Genomic DNA, 14,842 nt, shown 5'->3' on the forward strand with positions numbered 1-14,842 from the left:
TTTCAGCGTCCCGGCAACGGCCCCCTCCTGCCCAACAGCGGGGCGGGGGGGGGGGAATCTGCGGCGCTGCCTAATGCAATCAAGTAGCGCGGGGCTAGCGCGGCCCCAACGCGTGCCGCCCCACGTCACCGGCAGCGGCCGCACTAGTGACACCCCCCGCGGGACGGCGCCCTTCGCCGCCACCGCCCCGCTTGCGCCTCCCCTCAGGCGTCTCGTGCCTACCCGCGCGCGGCGCGCCGGTACGGTGTTCCCCTTCCCCTCCCCCTCCCCCCGCCCCGTGGCGCGCACGCGCCCAGCAGCCCCCTCACTCGCCGCTTGTTTTGGAGGCGCGCGTGGTCCTCTCCGATTGGGCGCCGCGCCGTGCCCCGCCCCAGACCTGCCGCGTCGGGGCTTGCGCGCGCGTGTGGACTACACTTCCCGGGGTGCCGCGCGGCTGCCGGAGGAGCGGGCGCTTGGGCTGGCGGGTGGCGGCGGCGGCTGCGCGAGAGGAGCGTGTGCGCGCGTATCGGTGCTGTGGCGGCGGCAGCGCGCGGGCGGGCGGGCTGAGGTGAGCGCGGCGCCCCCGCCCGACGGCTCCCGCCGCAGGCAGGAGCGGCCGCGCCGGGAGGAGACGCTGCCGCCGCCGCCTCCTCTCGGTTCGTCCGTCTGCTTCCTGTGGCGGCGGCGGCTGCTGCTGCGCGGCGGGGCGAGGGTCGCCCTCCCCCGTCAGCCGCGGCGGGCGGAGCGGCAGCGGCAGCAGCAGCATGAGCGGCGGCGGTGCCGTCCAGGGCACAGCGGCGAGGGCACGGTTGGCAGCGCGGCTGCTGGCGGTGCTCAGCTGCGTCCTGACAGCGGAGGCCCAGGTAGGAACCAGCGGCGGATGGGGCGATGCGGTAGAGTCCCCTCATGGCGGGGGCGGGGGGCGTGGGGAGGGAGGGAAGAGAGAGTGGCCGGGCAGGGATGCCCCACCGGCTTTAGGTAGGGCTGCAGACCCCTGCCTGAGGGGAAGGAGAGCAGAGGTCCTCCCTGTCGCGGGCTGGAGGAGGCGGTGAGGGCGCTTCGGAGGGTCGTGGGGGAGAGGGCGGCTTCGGGCCGTGTCTTGTGCAGCCTCCCCGGCGGAGAAGTCTGGGGATCCCTCGCTGAGGTCTGTAGCCCACGTCCTTCCTATTCGATACGCTGCGGTTGCTGCTTGCTGGGATCCAGCCCGGGGCCAGGCGGTTGGGTGCCTCCGGTCTATGGGGCCCCGCTGCTACAGTGAGGGGAGAAGTTGGTTGACCTGTGAACCACTGGTAGTACCCTTATATAACATAACGGTCCAGCTACGCAGAGGAGTTGTTTAGTCCAGGTAACACTGCTTGCTGTTTGTGGGATGTTGTGTTGAGGAGCTCTGGCTTGGATGGTACCCTTGGCTTTAGGCAGAAACTTCGATGTCCTTATGAAGTTGATGAGAAGCCATATGTTCGAATGGTAATATCAGTGCCCGGGCTTGGCTTGTGTTTAGGTCGTGTCTGTTTGCCCACATTACAGAGAAGGATGAGAATGCTCCTTCTTTCTGTAAACTGCCTTCACAGCTTCGGAAGGACAAGTGTCTGTAGTTGCGAGTTTGGTATTCATCAGCAGTATGACCGTGACTGAAATAACAGCTGGTGTCAAGTAGGGAAGGATTTCAGCTGGACCAAAGACATTAGAGTGAGTTTATATGGAAATATAATGTCTACGTGGAGCAAAGTTTGTCTTCTGTCTGATTATTATTTTTCTTATATTCTCTAAATTTCTGCTTTGTATAACATGCTATATTGTAAGTGACCATCCAAGGCAGTGACTAGAGTAGTCTAGCATAGATAGCTTTTATTGCAGGGTTTTTTTGTTCTAAGTTGAGGTTTTCTCAGGTTTAAAACCCCATTCTTTTAGTAGCCATTTTAACGTAACTAAATGCTAATTGAATTGGGATTCTTAAAGAAGCCATTAACAAACTGGCATGGTTTTCTTATGACGCTTGGCAGAGAGACTGGTTCTTGCTGTTTCATAAAATTGTTAGCATATTGTATTCAGAGTTTAAATACCTAGAGTTTGACTTGCACAGGGAAAAGATAAGCTAGCCATTAGTTCTTGGAGTCATGTTACCTATAGCTTTTCTCTCATTCTGCAGCTATGGTAAAGTTAAACATGAAGGAACAAAACAAGGCATCTCAGGTGAACTTCTAATTGTTGAAGCAATTAAAGTACAACAACCTGATAACACTAATAAGGTTGTTTGTATGAATAAACTGCTTGTTAGTATATGCATTTATTCAGGTTTTTCTTAATGTTCAAGTGCTGCATACATTTCTCTTTCCAGATTTCATAAGGAGAAATTGATGCAGGTTGGACATTGACCTTTTCTTCTGAAAGGTTGATTTATCTTGGAGAAGATAAATTAGAAGTTTAACATCTCCAGTACAGCTCTGATATCTGTACAAGAACTAAACTAGGTTTGACAATATATGGAAATACTTTGATAAGCATATTGGAAATATAGAAGAAATAGCAGCTATTCAATGTCAGACAACTTCTTGAACACAGATTATAGTAGGCTAATACTTTTAGAGTTTATCGTAGAGTGCAAAGTAATTAACAGATTAAAAGAAAGCTTGGTACTTGGCCACTGTAATAAAAGTTGTGATAACTTACAGTACAGTTTGCCTCTGTATTTGTGGACTAAGTTAACTAGTATAGTTCAATTAAAAAAAGGCAAAATACCAATTGTGTGAATACCAAAGTAGGTCTTGCAATACGTAATTTTAACTGTGTAATACACTGCTCTTACTTTGATGTCTCCAATTTAAAAAAGAATTCACTGGAAGATCCAGGTGTCGACAAAAATGAAACCATTTTCTGAATGTTCTTAGAGTGTTCCATCATTACACAAGTGAGAGCACTGAAGACTACACCTGGACTAATAAAAAAACTCTTTACTGGGGTACTTGAAGCCTGTGTGTATTAGTGTGTTGTATTAGTGTGCTATGAACTTACTCCACTGATGTGCAGTATTGGTGTTTCATATGTGCTGTCAAACCATTTTATAAATTGTGGTTTGGTACAGATATAGCGTAGTTTAATTTTAGAGCATGCCTTCCAAGGAAACATTGATTTTGCTATTTTATGTATACAGGGAACTAATGGTTCCAGTTTTGAAAAAGTTGTGAGAAAGAAATGGAGAATTTTGTTTGCTTGCTCTTGTTACTCTAAATTAATTTTTCTCTTAATAATTTCTTAGACCAGTTCTAGTTTTTGGGGAGGGTTTATTTCTGAAACTTCGTAATGTTCTAAGTAAACTGTGCTGCATTTTGAAAGATGTTCTTAGAATCGAGATTTTATTGGAGATGTCTGGCAAAGGTGTGACCTGCATTAGTTTGCCATCTTAGTTGAATAACAAGACTGCAGCTTTTTATTTTTCCATGGGATTTGACACTGAGTGTAACTACTGCATGTTTATTTGGAACATTTTCCCCTGAAAAAGCATTTTCAGTTTTGCATAGATGGTAAAAATATTTTTGTAAGCAGTGGATAGCTTCATGAGGTAGTCATCAAAATAGTTTCTTACTCTTTATCTTCTGAGTCCAAAGAAAATTTCTAGGATCTTTACTACTGCTTTCAGCTTAATAAATTATTGCTCTTCACATAAGGTTTATCTTGTCTATACAGTTTAATAATATTTGAGCAAAATGTTCAGAGTTATCTTTTTGCCTTTTTATGTTATAATGAAATGTACTGCTGTTTGTTTTGTGGTATGGTGTTACCTGTAAAGACTGCAAAAATAATTTCTGCCTATGTGTGACCAATAAGAAAATTTGAAATTTTTAATGAAATCATTATAGATTAAAATGCATGGGGGTTCCATTTCTGTAAGTATCAATAATAACAAGTTTTGTCTTCTGACTTTGAAATTGGCAGTCATGTGGGCTATGAGCTTTTTTTGGCTTTGTGAAAAACCTGTAATTGCACATAGGCTCTTTCATAGCTATTCACCCAGTTTTGAAGTTAGATAACATTAACAAGGCAAGCATAACAGCATGGAAGACTTCGGGTACAGTAACTTCCCTTAAATGAGTTTTACTTAATTGCTATATCTACTTTGCAGAATTGTGACAGCCTATTTAGTGCCTCAGGAAAAGTAGGATCTACGTAAGGTGAATTTTCTACTTAAATGCTTTTTTGCCATACCCTCACTTCTTTATTCTCACAGAGAGGGTTGGGGGAGATCCATTTTCCAGGCCTCCTTTATGCTTCATAAAGGAGCAGAAGCCTACAATTCGGTTTCTAGTGACTCTTTTACATCAAGCTCGGTTATATAAGGGTATCTGTTCTGTAAAGTAGTGGAGTGATTTATCATGCATAAAACAGATTAGATGATTTCATGATCTCATCTATGTGAAATCTGTGGAGAAAAAAAAAGCCACAAAATGTTTTTTGTCTCCTTTTGCACATAACCTTTTAATAGTTAGAAGTTCTTCTAAGCCCATGCAAGATACAAGACGTGTGGGCTTTCCTATTTTATGTGCTTTGTAGGCCATCATGTATGTCGATGAATTTCCTGTCTAGCTGAAGAATAGTAGTAATTAACAGTAGTGTTTGGTTCCATTCCTTTAGATATGGTCTAAAGCCTTCAAACTTACGTTTGAAAGGCCTTTCAAACATGTTTGTAGTTGTTTAAGAAGGTATGCTTAGGAGTAGTTAGTTTAGATTTAATGAAATTTATCATACAAGTGTTCATAGATTCACACTTTCAGTGTTTCTGCCTTTCACTAAGACACTGTCAGGGTCTCAGCAAAAGCGTTGCCGTAGCTTAGTCTACTAAGTTAGTTGGGCCTGTCCTCTCTGCTGCTTGCACAGTCCTGCCTTCCTCTCCTGTGCTGGCAGTAGTGCTTCTGCACTTGTGTGCACTCCTTTTCGTAGAAGTGTTCTTAAGCTAGTGCATTACCTTGAACCAGCTTGCTGTCCTGGCACAAGAAGAGGGATGAGCCCTGAAAGTTGGGACTTAGTTTAACAATAGGTTTACGGCCTTACAATATAGGTGCCTGCACCTGGTTTTCCTAGTATTTATTTGTAGAATTTAAATGTGAAGTTACTAACTTCTTGGGCACAAAAGTACCTATTCCCCTTTCTCCCATGCCTCTAAAGAAACTAGCTGGAAAGTGTTCTTACACCTTGAGGAGAATTATAAGATGACAATGCATGATTGTGGGTTTTTTTAGGTGATTCAACTAATGAGCGTTTGGTAGGAGAATACTTGGTATGCAGCTCTGATGTGCTAATATACCATGTGTTCATAGTTTGGAAAATCTTGCTGCTCATTCTGCAGAAAGTTCTATATGCTGAATCTGTTAACAAATTTCAGGGCTGAAAGTGTTAATCTGGCTAACATTGATTCAGCATTGCATTTGGAGGTGGACTTAAGCTCAAAAAAAGTGCTAAGGTCTGTTATTTTCTAATTCTGAGTGTGTAAATATTTTAATGATGAGAAGTAAATTATTTGCTATGGAACTGCATTTCACTAGTATTTCTTTTGACTGCCATCTTTTTCTCTGTAGAGGATTTTTCTGTAGTTAATATTGCATTTCTTGATTAAAAATAAATTTTTGTGTATTTTTCAATAGCTTACAGGAGTCCTAGATGATTGTTTATGTGACATAGAAAGCATCGATGACTTCAATACTTTCAAGATCTTCCCCAAAATACAGAAACTGCAAGAACGTGATTACTTCAGATATTACAAGGTACAATTAGAATGGTATTTTCCTGAATAATTTAAATAAAATCCAGAAAATATAGGGAGGACTACATATCAAATCAACTTTTCTATATTAAGTTGTCTTTTAGAAGCCCGCAGCTCTTTAATTTGGTTGTAGCAGGTTTTCAGTCCCTGACAGTTATGTTGGCAATAAGTCGTGTTTGCTGTGTTAATCCTGGAGTCAGTGACAGTAAATCATGACTGCTTTCATTCAACTGATAAGTGGTAATTTTGAAGATAGTATCTTTGTACTGCTGCGTCTAGAAAAGGATTGTATATTAGCAACTTTCTGACAGCGTGCAGTACTTATCTCCTAAGAAATGTGCATAATTTGAAATGGAAATATTGCAATGATTTCCTTTTCTTATAAGTTGCTGTCTTAGTTCTGATTTTAGTGTTTGCTATCTAGAGAACCATTATTCCTTTGAAAAATAGGTAAAAATATTCAATTTTCAAGTAGTATGTAATATCACTTTTTTATGACTTCAAATGTTTTTTTCTCTGTATTAGAATCTGATGAGCAAAATAAGACTTTGAAGCCTGCTACTTCTGTTTTCAGATATGCTTAACTTGAAAATGAGGTTGCATTTTGACTGAGCTAATCAGATGGTTGCCTGTCACTGGAAAAAGGAGGTTACACGCCCTTAGGGCAGACCATCCTGCCCCTTCCCTACTTTTAGCTCTTGGGCTTGTCTGACTGTGCCTTAGGCCAATGCATCTCTTTAACCTGGTAGATTTTTAGTTTGGATGTTTGGGTTTGGTTGTTGGTTTTGGTTGGTGTTTTTTTCCAGAATGTAGCAAGTTATCTAGCTGATCTGGAATCAGACAAGTATTAAACTCATGCAAGATGGGGTTATGAATGTCAGGAAGGAGAAGAAAAGCACTAGGATCTTCCCTTTCTAGTCTAAGCAAGCAGTAGTGTGTAACTTCACCCACTCTGAATCTCCTCCTGCTACGTGATACAGTTCTAACTTCACTTTTCAGGAGAAACAAGATATGTGCAACTTCAGATATAATACATCACATAGTAGTGGTAATTAGATTCTCCAGAGGCAACAGAAAGATACAAAACAAAGTATTTGAAGAAGAGGAGCAACAGGTATACAAGGTTTTATACAACAGTAATTTCATCCTGCAAGTTTAGAGCTAATCTTCATTTCAACAGCAGTTCTGCAGATCATACTTTAATGGTGTGTTGCAATCCTACCTCATCTTTCATACTGATCTTCCTAATAGACGGGCAATTACAAGGGCCAGTGTGCAGTCCACCCACCACCACACATTATTTAGTACTTCCAGTTGTGACAGGGAAGAATTTGCATTGAACAAGCAAACTGAATAAGTAAGAATGTTTTTCACCCTTTCCCCTCTGAATAAGCAACAGAGGTTTTTTTGATGTCCCTGCACAGAATCATGGAAGTGCTATTAAGCACATAGATGGATGTGGAAATTGTGAGGGTAGGCAATGATCATCTAGGTCAACTACAGTGTAGCTAAATACTGAATAAGCATAGAGGGAGTATACTTGTTCTGGGAATGAAAACACTCCTACTCTGAAGTAATTTAATTTGTAATAGGAATTTGGACGATGAGCTTTTGTAACTACAGTCACAGTATTCCCATTGTGTTACTAGTTCAACAGCCATAAAAGAACTCAAACTTTAATGTATAATACTGCATGGACTAGCTAGTTTTTATTTAAAGGCTGAAGAAAACTTTCTTTTTAAAGTCTTGCTGATATTGTGCTAGGTGGTTTCTAGATAGTTAGTGGAACACTTCTCAATGAAAGAAAAAAAGGAGTAAGAAATTTTGTCTCTGTATAGTTTTATACATCAAAACACACAAACTATGGAAGCCTCATGATAAGGAATCTAACTTTTAATCTGTGACAAGTATTGAATAATACTCTAAATGATAATAATGAAATCTAATACTTCAGACCCTGAAGAAAGTAGAAGGATGTTGTACATAGTCAGTGTGTGATTGACTATACAGCCTCAGTTTTTCTCAGAAATGTGTGTGTGTGCGCTGGTTTTTAGTGCTCTTGAATCATTCTGGGACTAGTATATCCTGATTTGCAGGTGTTCTTTCTGAATTAATCTGCAGTTTAGACAGCAGTATTCTTTTATTTTCAATGTTCATCTGTGTAAGAACAGTGACTGCGTAGTTACTTGTATCTTCCTAAGTGTGTTACCATTTTTTATTGTTGGAGTTTACTTTGAAGAAGCTTGTAATCTAACTATGTTAGCTGGTCTTTTTTTTGGTAGAAATTGGTGGGAGGGGCATGCTTTATATAATAGGTCTTATTGTGAAGGTGATGCAAAATGTAACACTTTTTTGTGCTTTATTTAAAAAAAGATGAGTGAACAAGTACAAAAAAAATCTAAAATTTTGCATTTTTCTTTTCTAGGGATGGTGGTTGTGGATTGAGGGGGGGTGGGGAGCAACCTAAAATCTCTGCTTTTAATGTATCTATGCTAGCATGGCTTAAACTGTAACTAGAAGATAGTTGTCATCACTCCTCAGAAGTCGTACCATCTGCTTAATGTCTTGTTAGGTTTTTTTTGACTGAAGAATCTCTAACATTTTAAAGCTGAATTTATAATTCCTGGTCATGCTGAATAAGTACATCAAAATGGAAACCTGGAGAACAGTCTTTCCTTCAGATGTTATATAGCAGTTAACTTTGTATGCGTATTTTGAAAATACAGAAAGAACTTGCTGAAAAGTTTGGTAGAGGAATTTAGTATAATAAAGGGCAGTTGAGCAATTCAAACATTAAGTTTTGCTCTTTGGGGATCTTTTGTGGTATTGACAGAACGTTTGAAGAGGGAATTCTTTTTGTTTTGCTTTAAGTTGGGTACGTAGTGCCATAGAACAATTTATCCTTCAAGCATTAAAGGTTGTTTCTTTATTTCTGGTACATAGTTTTGATTTTTCGTAGCTCTCGAAATTAAGAGAATAGACTGGAAGAAGAGTAAAATCTGGCTATAATTCATCTCAGATTCTTCATATTGTGCCTGCTTTGTATCAGAGGCATATTAATCTAGTTTTCCTTATGCTTAGTATATTATGTATAATGCTGGGGAAAAAAATTGAATGTGATTCATTTTTTTATTGCTGAGGCTCTGGTTTGACAATTCAGTAAATGTAGCCATTGGGCTTCTATTACTGTATTCCCCCCAAAAAACAAGCCACTTAAAGCAAATCGCTGATCCAGTGTAAATGTACTCTGCCAGTTAAATATGTTCAAAGCATAAAGGTTTTTTTAATGGAATAATTGTTCAAGACAGCTCAGTGATTTCAGTTTTTCTCCAAATTAAAAGATTGAGTAGTGTGTTTCTTTTATCATAGCAGGAACCTTTCAGGTAGCACATGCAGTGGACTCCAAGTTCATCAGAGCATGGGATTTAGAGTTCAGTTGCCAGTTCTGTCCCTAAAGGGCTGCTCTGGCACTACTGTACTAGATGAGTAAGCTTTGTTTCCTGTCTGTGTTTCTCCTTATGTAAAGTGAAAGTATAGGATATAAATTACATGAATTAGAAAAATGTTCCTACATATAAGGGGAAAACATGGTTTTCTGAAGACTAAATTGATGAAGTGTTTAGTCTCCATCTTTTAACCTATTAGGTATAGCAAGAGTAATGTTCTGTATAATGTGTGACTATTAATTTACTATACAGCTTGTATGTATTTTTTTCCATAAGCTAGCATAAGGATTACTTTTCTGACTTAAGATTTCTAGATTTAAATAATTTTTATAAGCACATTTATAATTCTTAAATTTTTGTGTTGAAACTGCTCTAGGGGCTGATGCCATCCTTGGGGTATTAGGCTTAATTTTACAGTGCATTTTATAGAACTTTTGCTGTTTCTGACTACAGAATCAAATTCAATGTCTGCAACAGTTTCAAATAAGAAGTGATACATCAAATCATTCAAGATGTAGTTTGTTGGATATAAGTAGTGACTTCAGTTGAATATCTTCATGAATAGTATTTATCAGCTGAAGAAAACTAATACAAATTGTGCTAATGGAAAACAAAGTAAAAGAATAGAAGTAATTTTTGGTTTTTGTGTTTTGATTTTTTTTTTACTTTGAAAGTTTTAAAACTGACTTTTTATCTGGAAAATAGTGGTTGCTACTGACGATAAATGCTTTGTATTTTATTTGTAATGTTGGATTTCAAAGATGGTGTACTTCTGCAGTGTTTCTAGTTGATCATACAGGAAAACCTTTACTCTGTAGTCTTCAGTTTAGGAGTGATGAGGTCGAAGTGTTTTTTATCACTAATCGTTGTTAGTATGTTTAAGGCTAATGTAAAGGAAAGCTGAGGGGGGTTGTTTTTTTGTTTTTTTTAATCAATGACTTTCACATTGACAATCCAAGTGAAGTGTAGTAAAGTGTTTGAATCTCTTGCCATGTAGTATATACTAATACATGTGGTACTCCCTGCCTTTATTGTGCTATTTCATGACAAATAGGAGCACTAATCGTCACAGGATTTGCTGGTAATGTTTCTGAAGTGGTTTCTCTTCATTATTTATATTTGTGCTATATCAGCTCTCTAATGTGAGGCCATTATGATACTCATTCTTCCTTGACTAGCTATGATATGTAGTAATGATTGCCTGGTTTTATTGCTTGAAATCTGAAATCATCCAAGCACTTACTTGAATTAGTAAACTTGTGCACTAGTCTGTCCTCCATCAAATATATTTTCTTGATCAGTATAGTACCACTGATTGTAAGTGCAACCATTGTAGAGCTGCATGTGTCTGATTTGCCTTCTTTTTAGTAGTTTATTTACTGCTTTGAAGTTATATTAGTGGTGAGAGATTTAATTTGTGCTTTAATATACTATGTGTTTGTGTCCACTGGAGACTGTTATCACTAACAATTCCACTGCAGCAAGCTTTAGCTTATATACTCAGAGGGAGATTAGTTAAAAGAAACCAACCAGCCAAACCCCCACAAAACCCCCCAAACTTAAAGTGCTAAATTTAACCCTTTTTTCTTGTATCTTCTCCTTTAATTTGAAGGGATTTCCTGATACTGAGAGCTCTTTCTTTTTTAAAGTTGCCTTATGTAAGTGTTGATTGTAAACTTTTGGTTTTGTATGTTTAGGTCAATCTGAAGAGACCATGCCCATTTTGGGCTGATGATGGCCATTGTTCTATCAAAGATTGTCATGTAGAGCCTTGTCCTGAGGTATGGATCAAATAATATAAAATCGAAAAAGTTTATTTGGTTAAAAAGGTTGCTAATTTGCAGTGACTAATACTATACTAACAATATTTACTAATGAGAACTTAAATTTAAATAAAAGAGTGACAATAAAATTATTTTCCATTTCAAAAGCAGAAATACAACCAAAGTATTTTAAGGTCTTAGTCATTTTACCGATAAAACAAATAACTTTAAGAATAAGTCTCTTCTAAGCTCTAGCACTGTTTTGGCTATAACATGTTGAGAAGGTAAAGGAGCAAGTTAATTATTTAGAAACAAGTTTGCTTTTACCTCTGTAGGAATGATATTTAATTTGTAGATTTTAATCAAGCATAATCATTTCTATGAACAGTGTAAAAACTGTGATTTATTTTTTGGTTTTAGAGCAAAATACCTGTTGGAATTAAGGCTGGGAGCTCTAATAAAGTAAGTAGTCATTTGTTTTCTAAGTTCTTTCTGATTTTTTTTTTTTAATCTTAACATTACAGTAGCTGTTTGACTTTTTATTACAAACCTTCAGTCTTAGTATAGTGATGAAATTGTTAACGTAACTGATCAGTTATGTGGCTTTACATTTTTACTTTTATGTATAATAGTGTTTCTGACATAGCCGGCACTGTCGTGTCATTCTGAGTCTGTCGTAGCTTGCGAGCTGGTGCAGACCGAATCAATGAATGATCAGGGACAGCAGTACATGGCCACAGAATGCCTGATGCAAAATTCTTTGTTCATATTTGAGTACAGACCACCTCCTATAAAGCCATAGGCTAAGATGCACAGATGCAGTAGCAGTGCAGTGTTTTGCAAGACTCATGTATAACCACAACCTCTAATATTAAAAGAACCTGAACAATTACATGTAGTTTTGCCATATCTAATCTTGAGCAGGTCGTAAGTCTAAAGATGATTTGGTCATTAGTCTAAAGACAATTTAGGCTGAAGTGGTCAGTGCAAGCTTATGTAGTCAGTCTGTGCTGTTGGCTTTTGCTTGCTTCTCTCCAAGCCATCCTTTCTAGATCACCAAGTGATCTCAGCAAAGCCAAAAAAGTGAAGAGGGTATATACACCTAGAAAAGAGGTCAGAGCAGAAAGATGAACAACCCTCCTCCACCCCCAAATCCCAAACACAGTGCCCAAGGATAAGGATTTTAGCAGTTGGTGGGATAATGGTGCCCAAATGAGAGATCTTCTTGTTGAGTGCCTTGGCGATGTTGTAGACTCATACTTACTCTTGCTTAATTATCATATCTCCATCCTCCCCAGTACTTTCCACCTCACTGGGCAGCCATAGTTGCTGCTTGCCTCACCTGAGTGTAGTTCACCATATCATAAATGACCATTGGCATTAGGTTTAGACGTTATGCCAAGAAAGATTACCAAAGATAGCAGAGAGGAGTATTTCATTGTGAATTGATGACTTCTGTGTCCTGCTGTCGTGAACAGTGCAGGCAAGTCTGTCCGAGCTTTAGCTCAAGAGGAAGTCTTGCCTCCTGTTTATACATGTATTGTTAAGCTCACTCTGAAGTAAAGTGTGCCTCTTCATTTAAAGGCTTCTGGTGATCAGAGAAGAAACATCTTTCTCAGTGCCATGACTTAAATGTTAGTCATTCACTGTTTCAGCACAAGCAGCAGTAGTTATTCTGGGGAAACTTTGGCACTATCTCTGCACAGAAGATATTGAGTTTTAGCTGGATAATCTGTTGCCAGTTCTCTTTTTCATTGACTGTTCTCTTCCAAGCTTGATTGTAGAGAAACTGACTCTTCGAATACCATAATGCCTCCTAAAGAGGCATTTTAAGACTTTAAAGACTGTTTTAGAAAGGATTCTTGTAGTAGGCATTTGAGCTTCCTGACTGATTAATCTTGAGAGCCATAAGTAAGATGTTAATTAGTAGCCAAAGAGTATGCTGTTCTTAAGATACTTCACATAAGCGTATTGAATTGGGCTTTGGAAGTGAAAAATCAGCCACCTTTTGCTTTCACCACAATAAAGAAACTGGGATAGCTTCTTTGGGAAGCTAACATTTGCTGGTATATTTGCTACAGTTGTTTCCTTTGAATTGCCTTGTAGCTTGTTGCAACCAGCTGCAGTAGTGAAAGTTGGCCAGTTCTGCACCTTTAATCTGTAGTAGAACAAAGACACTAATAACTGCTGCTTCTCTAGTAGAAAACGAAATATTTCTGCAGGAAAATTGTCAGGACTGACCTAAATTTTACCTACACCATTTTCTTACTTCTGATGATTCAGTTAAAGATCTTTCTTGGAGCCAGTTAAAAATTGACAATCTCATTTAATATCCCTTTTAAGGAAACATCAAACTCATCTTAGTATGAATGTTTTGTTTCAAGGACTATGCAAGTACTGTGGTGTTAGCCTGTGCTTCGTCCATTTGGGAAAGTCCGGCATCTTGTGGATTACCTTAAAGTATTGGTTTAAAAAAAAAAAAGATGTTTTTCCTCTGGGGACATACATGTCCTGTTTCTCTCTTTCATCCTGATAGTGTCTGCCTTGGAAAGGTGAAAACAACCAAAAGCATCTTTTTAATAATGAGAGCTATAATCTCTTGAGTAGATAGAGTAGAATCCTGTGGAGAAGTTTTCTGTGGTCTAAGTGCTTGGCTTCTGTGCAGTTTCTATTGCCCTTCTCTCCTAACGTAGATGAGCTTGTAAACTTCTAGCTTTGTTTAGGCTTTCGTGTGGGATTTTTTTGTTTGTTTGCTGAACCATAGAGAGAACAGTTCTTTTGAAAGCTCATGTAGCCACAACGACCAGGGTTACACTTGCACAGCTTCCCCACAGAAGTGCAGTTAGCAATAGAGGATCTCTTTTTAATTCTTGGCACCAACACAAGCTTTTTGAAATGGTGCTGGAGAGGCACAAAGTTGTTTCCCTTTCTGTAGTCCTGTTTCATTTGAGTGGTGAACACATTTTGGGGGGCTAGACATTAAAGAACTGTCATGACAGCTGCTCTATTAATCTTTGAAGCAAGGGACAGGATGCAGTAACTCAAGGTTACAACATTTAACTTAATATTTTGCTTCCTGCCCACCTCTTTTCTGTTTTCTTCCAGAAACTGCTCTTACGAGATTCTGCTTTGGCAGGAACAGATACTTTGTCCTGATATAGTCAGTGGTCACAGAGCACTGATCCAATAGCTGTTGCTGTTAAACACTGGAGAATAGTGAAGCCTGGAAACACGTTTTGAGATTTGAATGTTCATTCTGTTTGAAACCTTAAATTTAGGATTATATTCTTGGCAGTATTTTTTTTCACTTCAGGGTAGGGATTGGTTTGCAGCTCTAGACATGCAGAATGTTTACTTCAGCATCTCAGTATGTTATTTCATCAGCAGTATCTGTTTCATTCTAGGTCAGATCCATTCCTTGTTCAGATTTTTTCATTTAACATCCATAGGATGCTAAAGAATGAGCCCACACACCTGGCAAATCCAAGAAAATTGAGTGAGAAGTTCCTTCTAGAGTAAATATTTGGTATGGGCAAGGCCCCTAACAAGGTTTAAATTATTTGGGTTTTTCCTTCACTTGTCTGGTCTTCAGTAGGTTCTGCTATTTTTCCTTGTATTGGTTCTGGCAAATGCATTTTTAAAGCAAGTCATCTTGCTTACTCATCTGAACAGTTTTAATTAAATCCTTTCTTTTTTTGAGAAGTATTGTGATATGTATTGTCATGGTACTTTGCCTCTGGCATCTTGACCACAAGTCTGTCCTCAGAAATGAACTATTCTTTCTTTTAAAATTTATCAAATTATTATTGTTTGCTATTTCTGAAGGGTTGACCCAAAGCCTTTAGCTTACATTTTTATTTTGAGCTGGTTTTGGATAGTAATCCTTCATGTCAGTATGT

The 14,842-nt window shown here is 39.2% G+C and overlaps 1 protein-coding gene across 1 annotated transcript in view; it reads left to right on the forward strand.

Moving 5' to 3' along the window:
• Positions 1–743: 743 nt before the first annotated feature.
• Positions 744–14,842, forward strand: part of ERO1B (endoplasmic reticulum oxidoreductase 1 beta) — a 32,151-nt gene continuing 18,052 nt past the window's right edge. Inside the window, exons 1-4 of the mRNA XM_050894112.1 lie at positions 744–842; positions 5,616–5,735; positions 10,878–10,961; positions 11,364–11,405. Coding sequence (XP_050750069.1) covers positions 744–842; positions 5,616–5,735; positions 10,878–10,961; positions 11,364–11,405 — 345 coding nt within the window. The remainder of the gene's footprint in view (positions 843–5,615; positions 5,736–10,877; positions 10,962–11,363; positions 11,406–14,842) is intronic.

Source organism: Gymnogyps californianus, chromosome 3, assembly GCF_018139145.2.
Source record: "Gymnogyps californianus isolate 813 chromosome 3, ASM1813914v2, whole genome shotgun sequence".
Taxonomy (NCBI): Eukaryota; Metazoa; Chordata; class Aves; order Accipitriformes; family Cathartidae; genus Gymnogyps; species Gymnogyps californianus.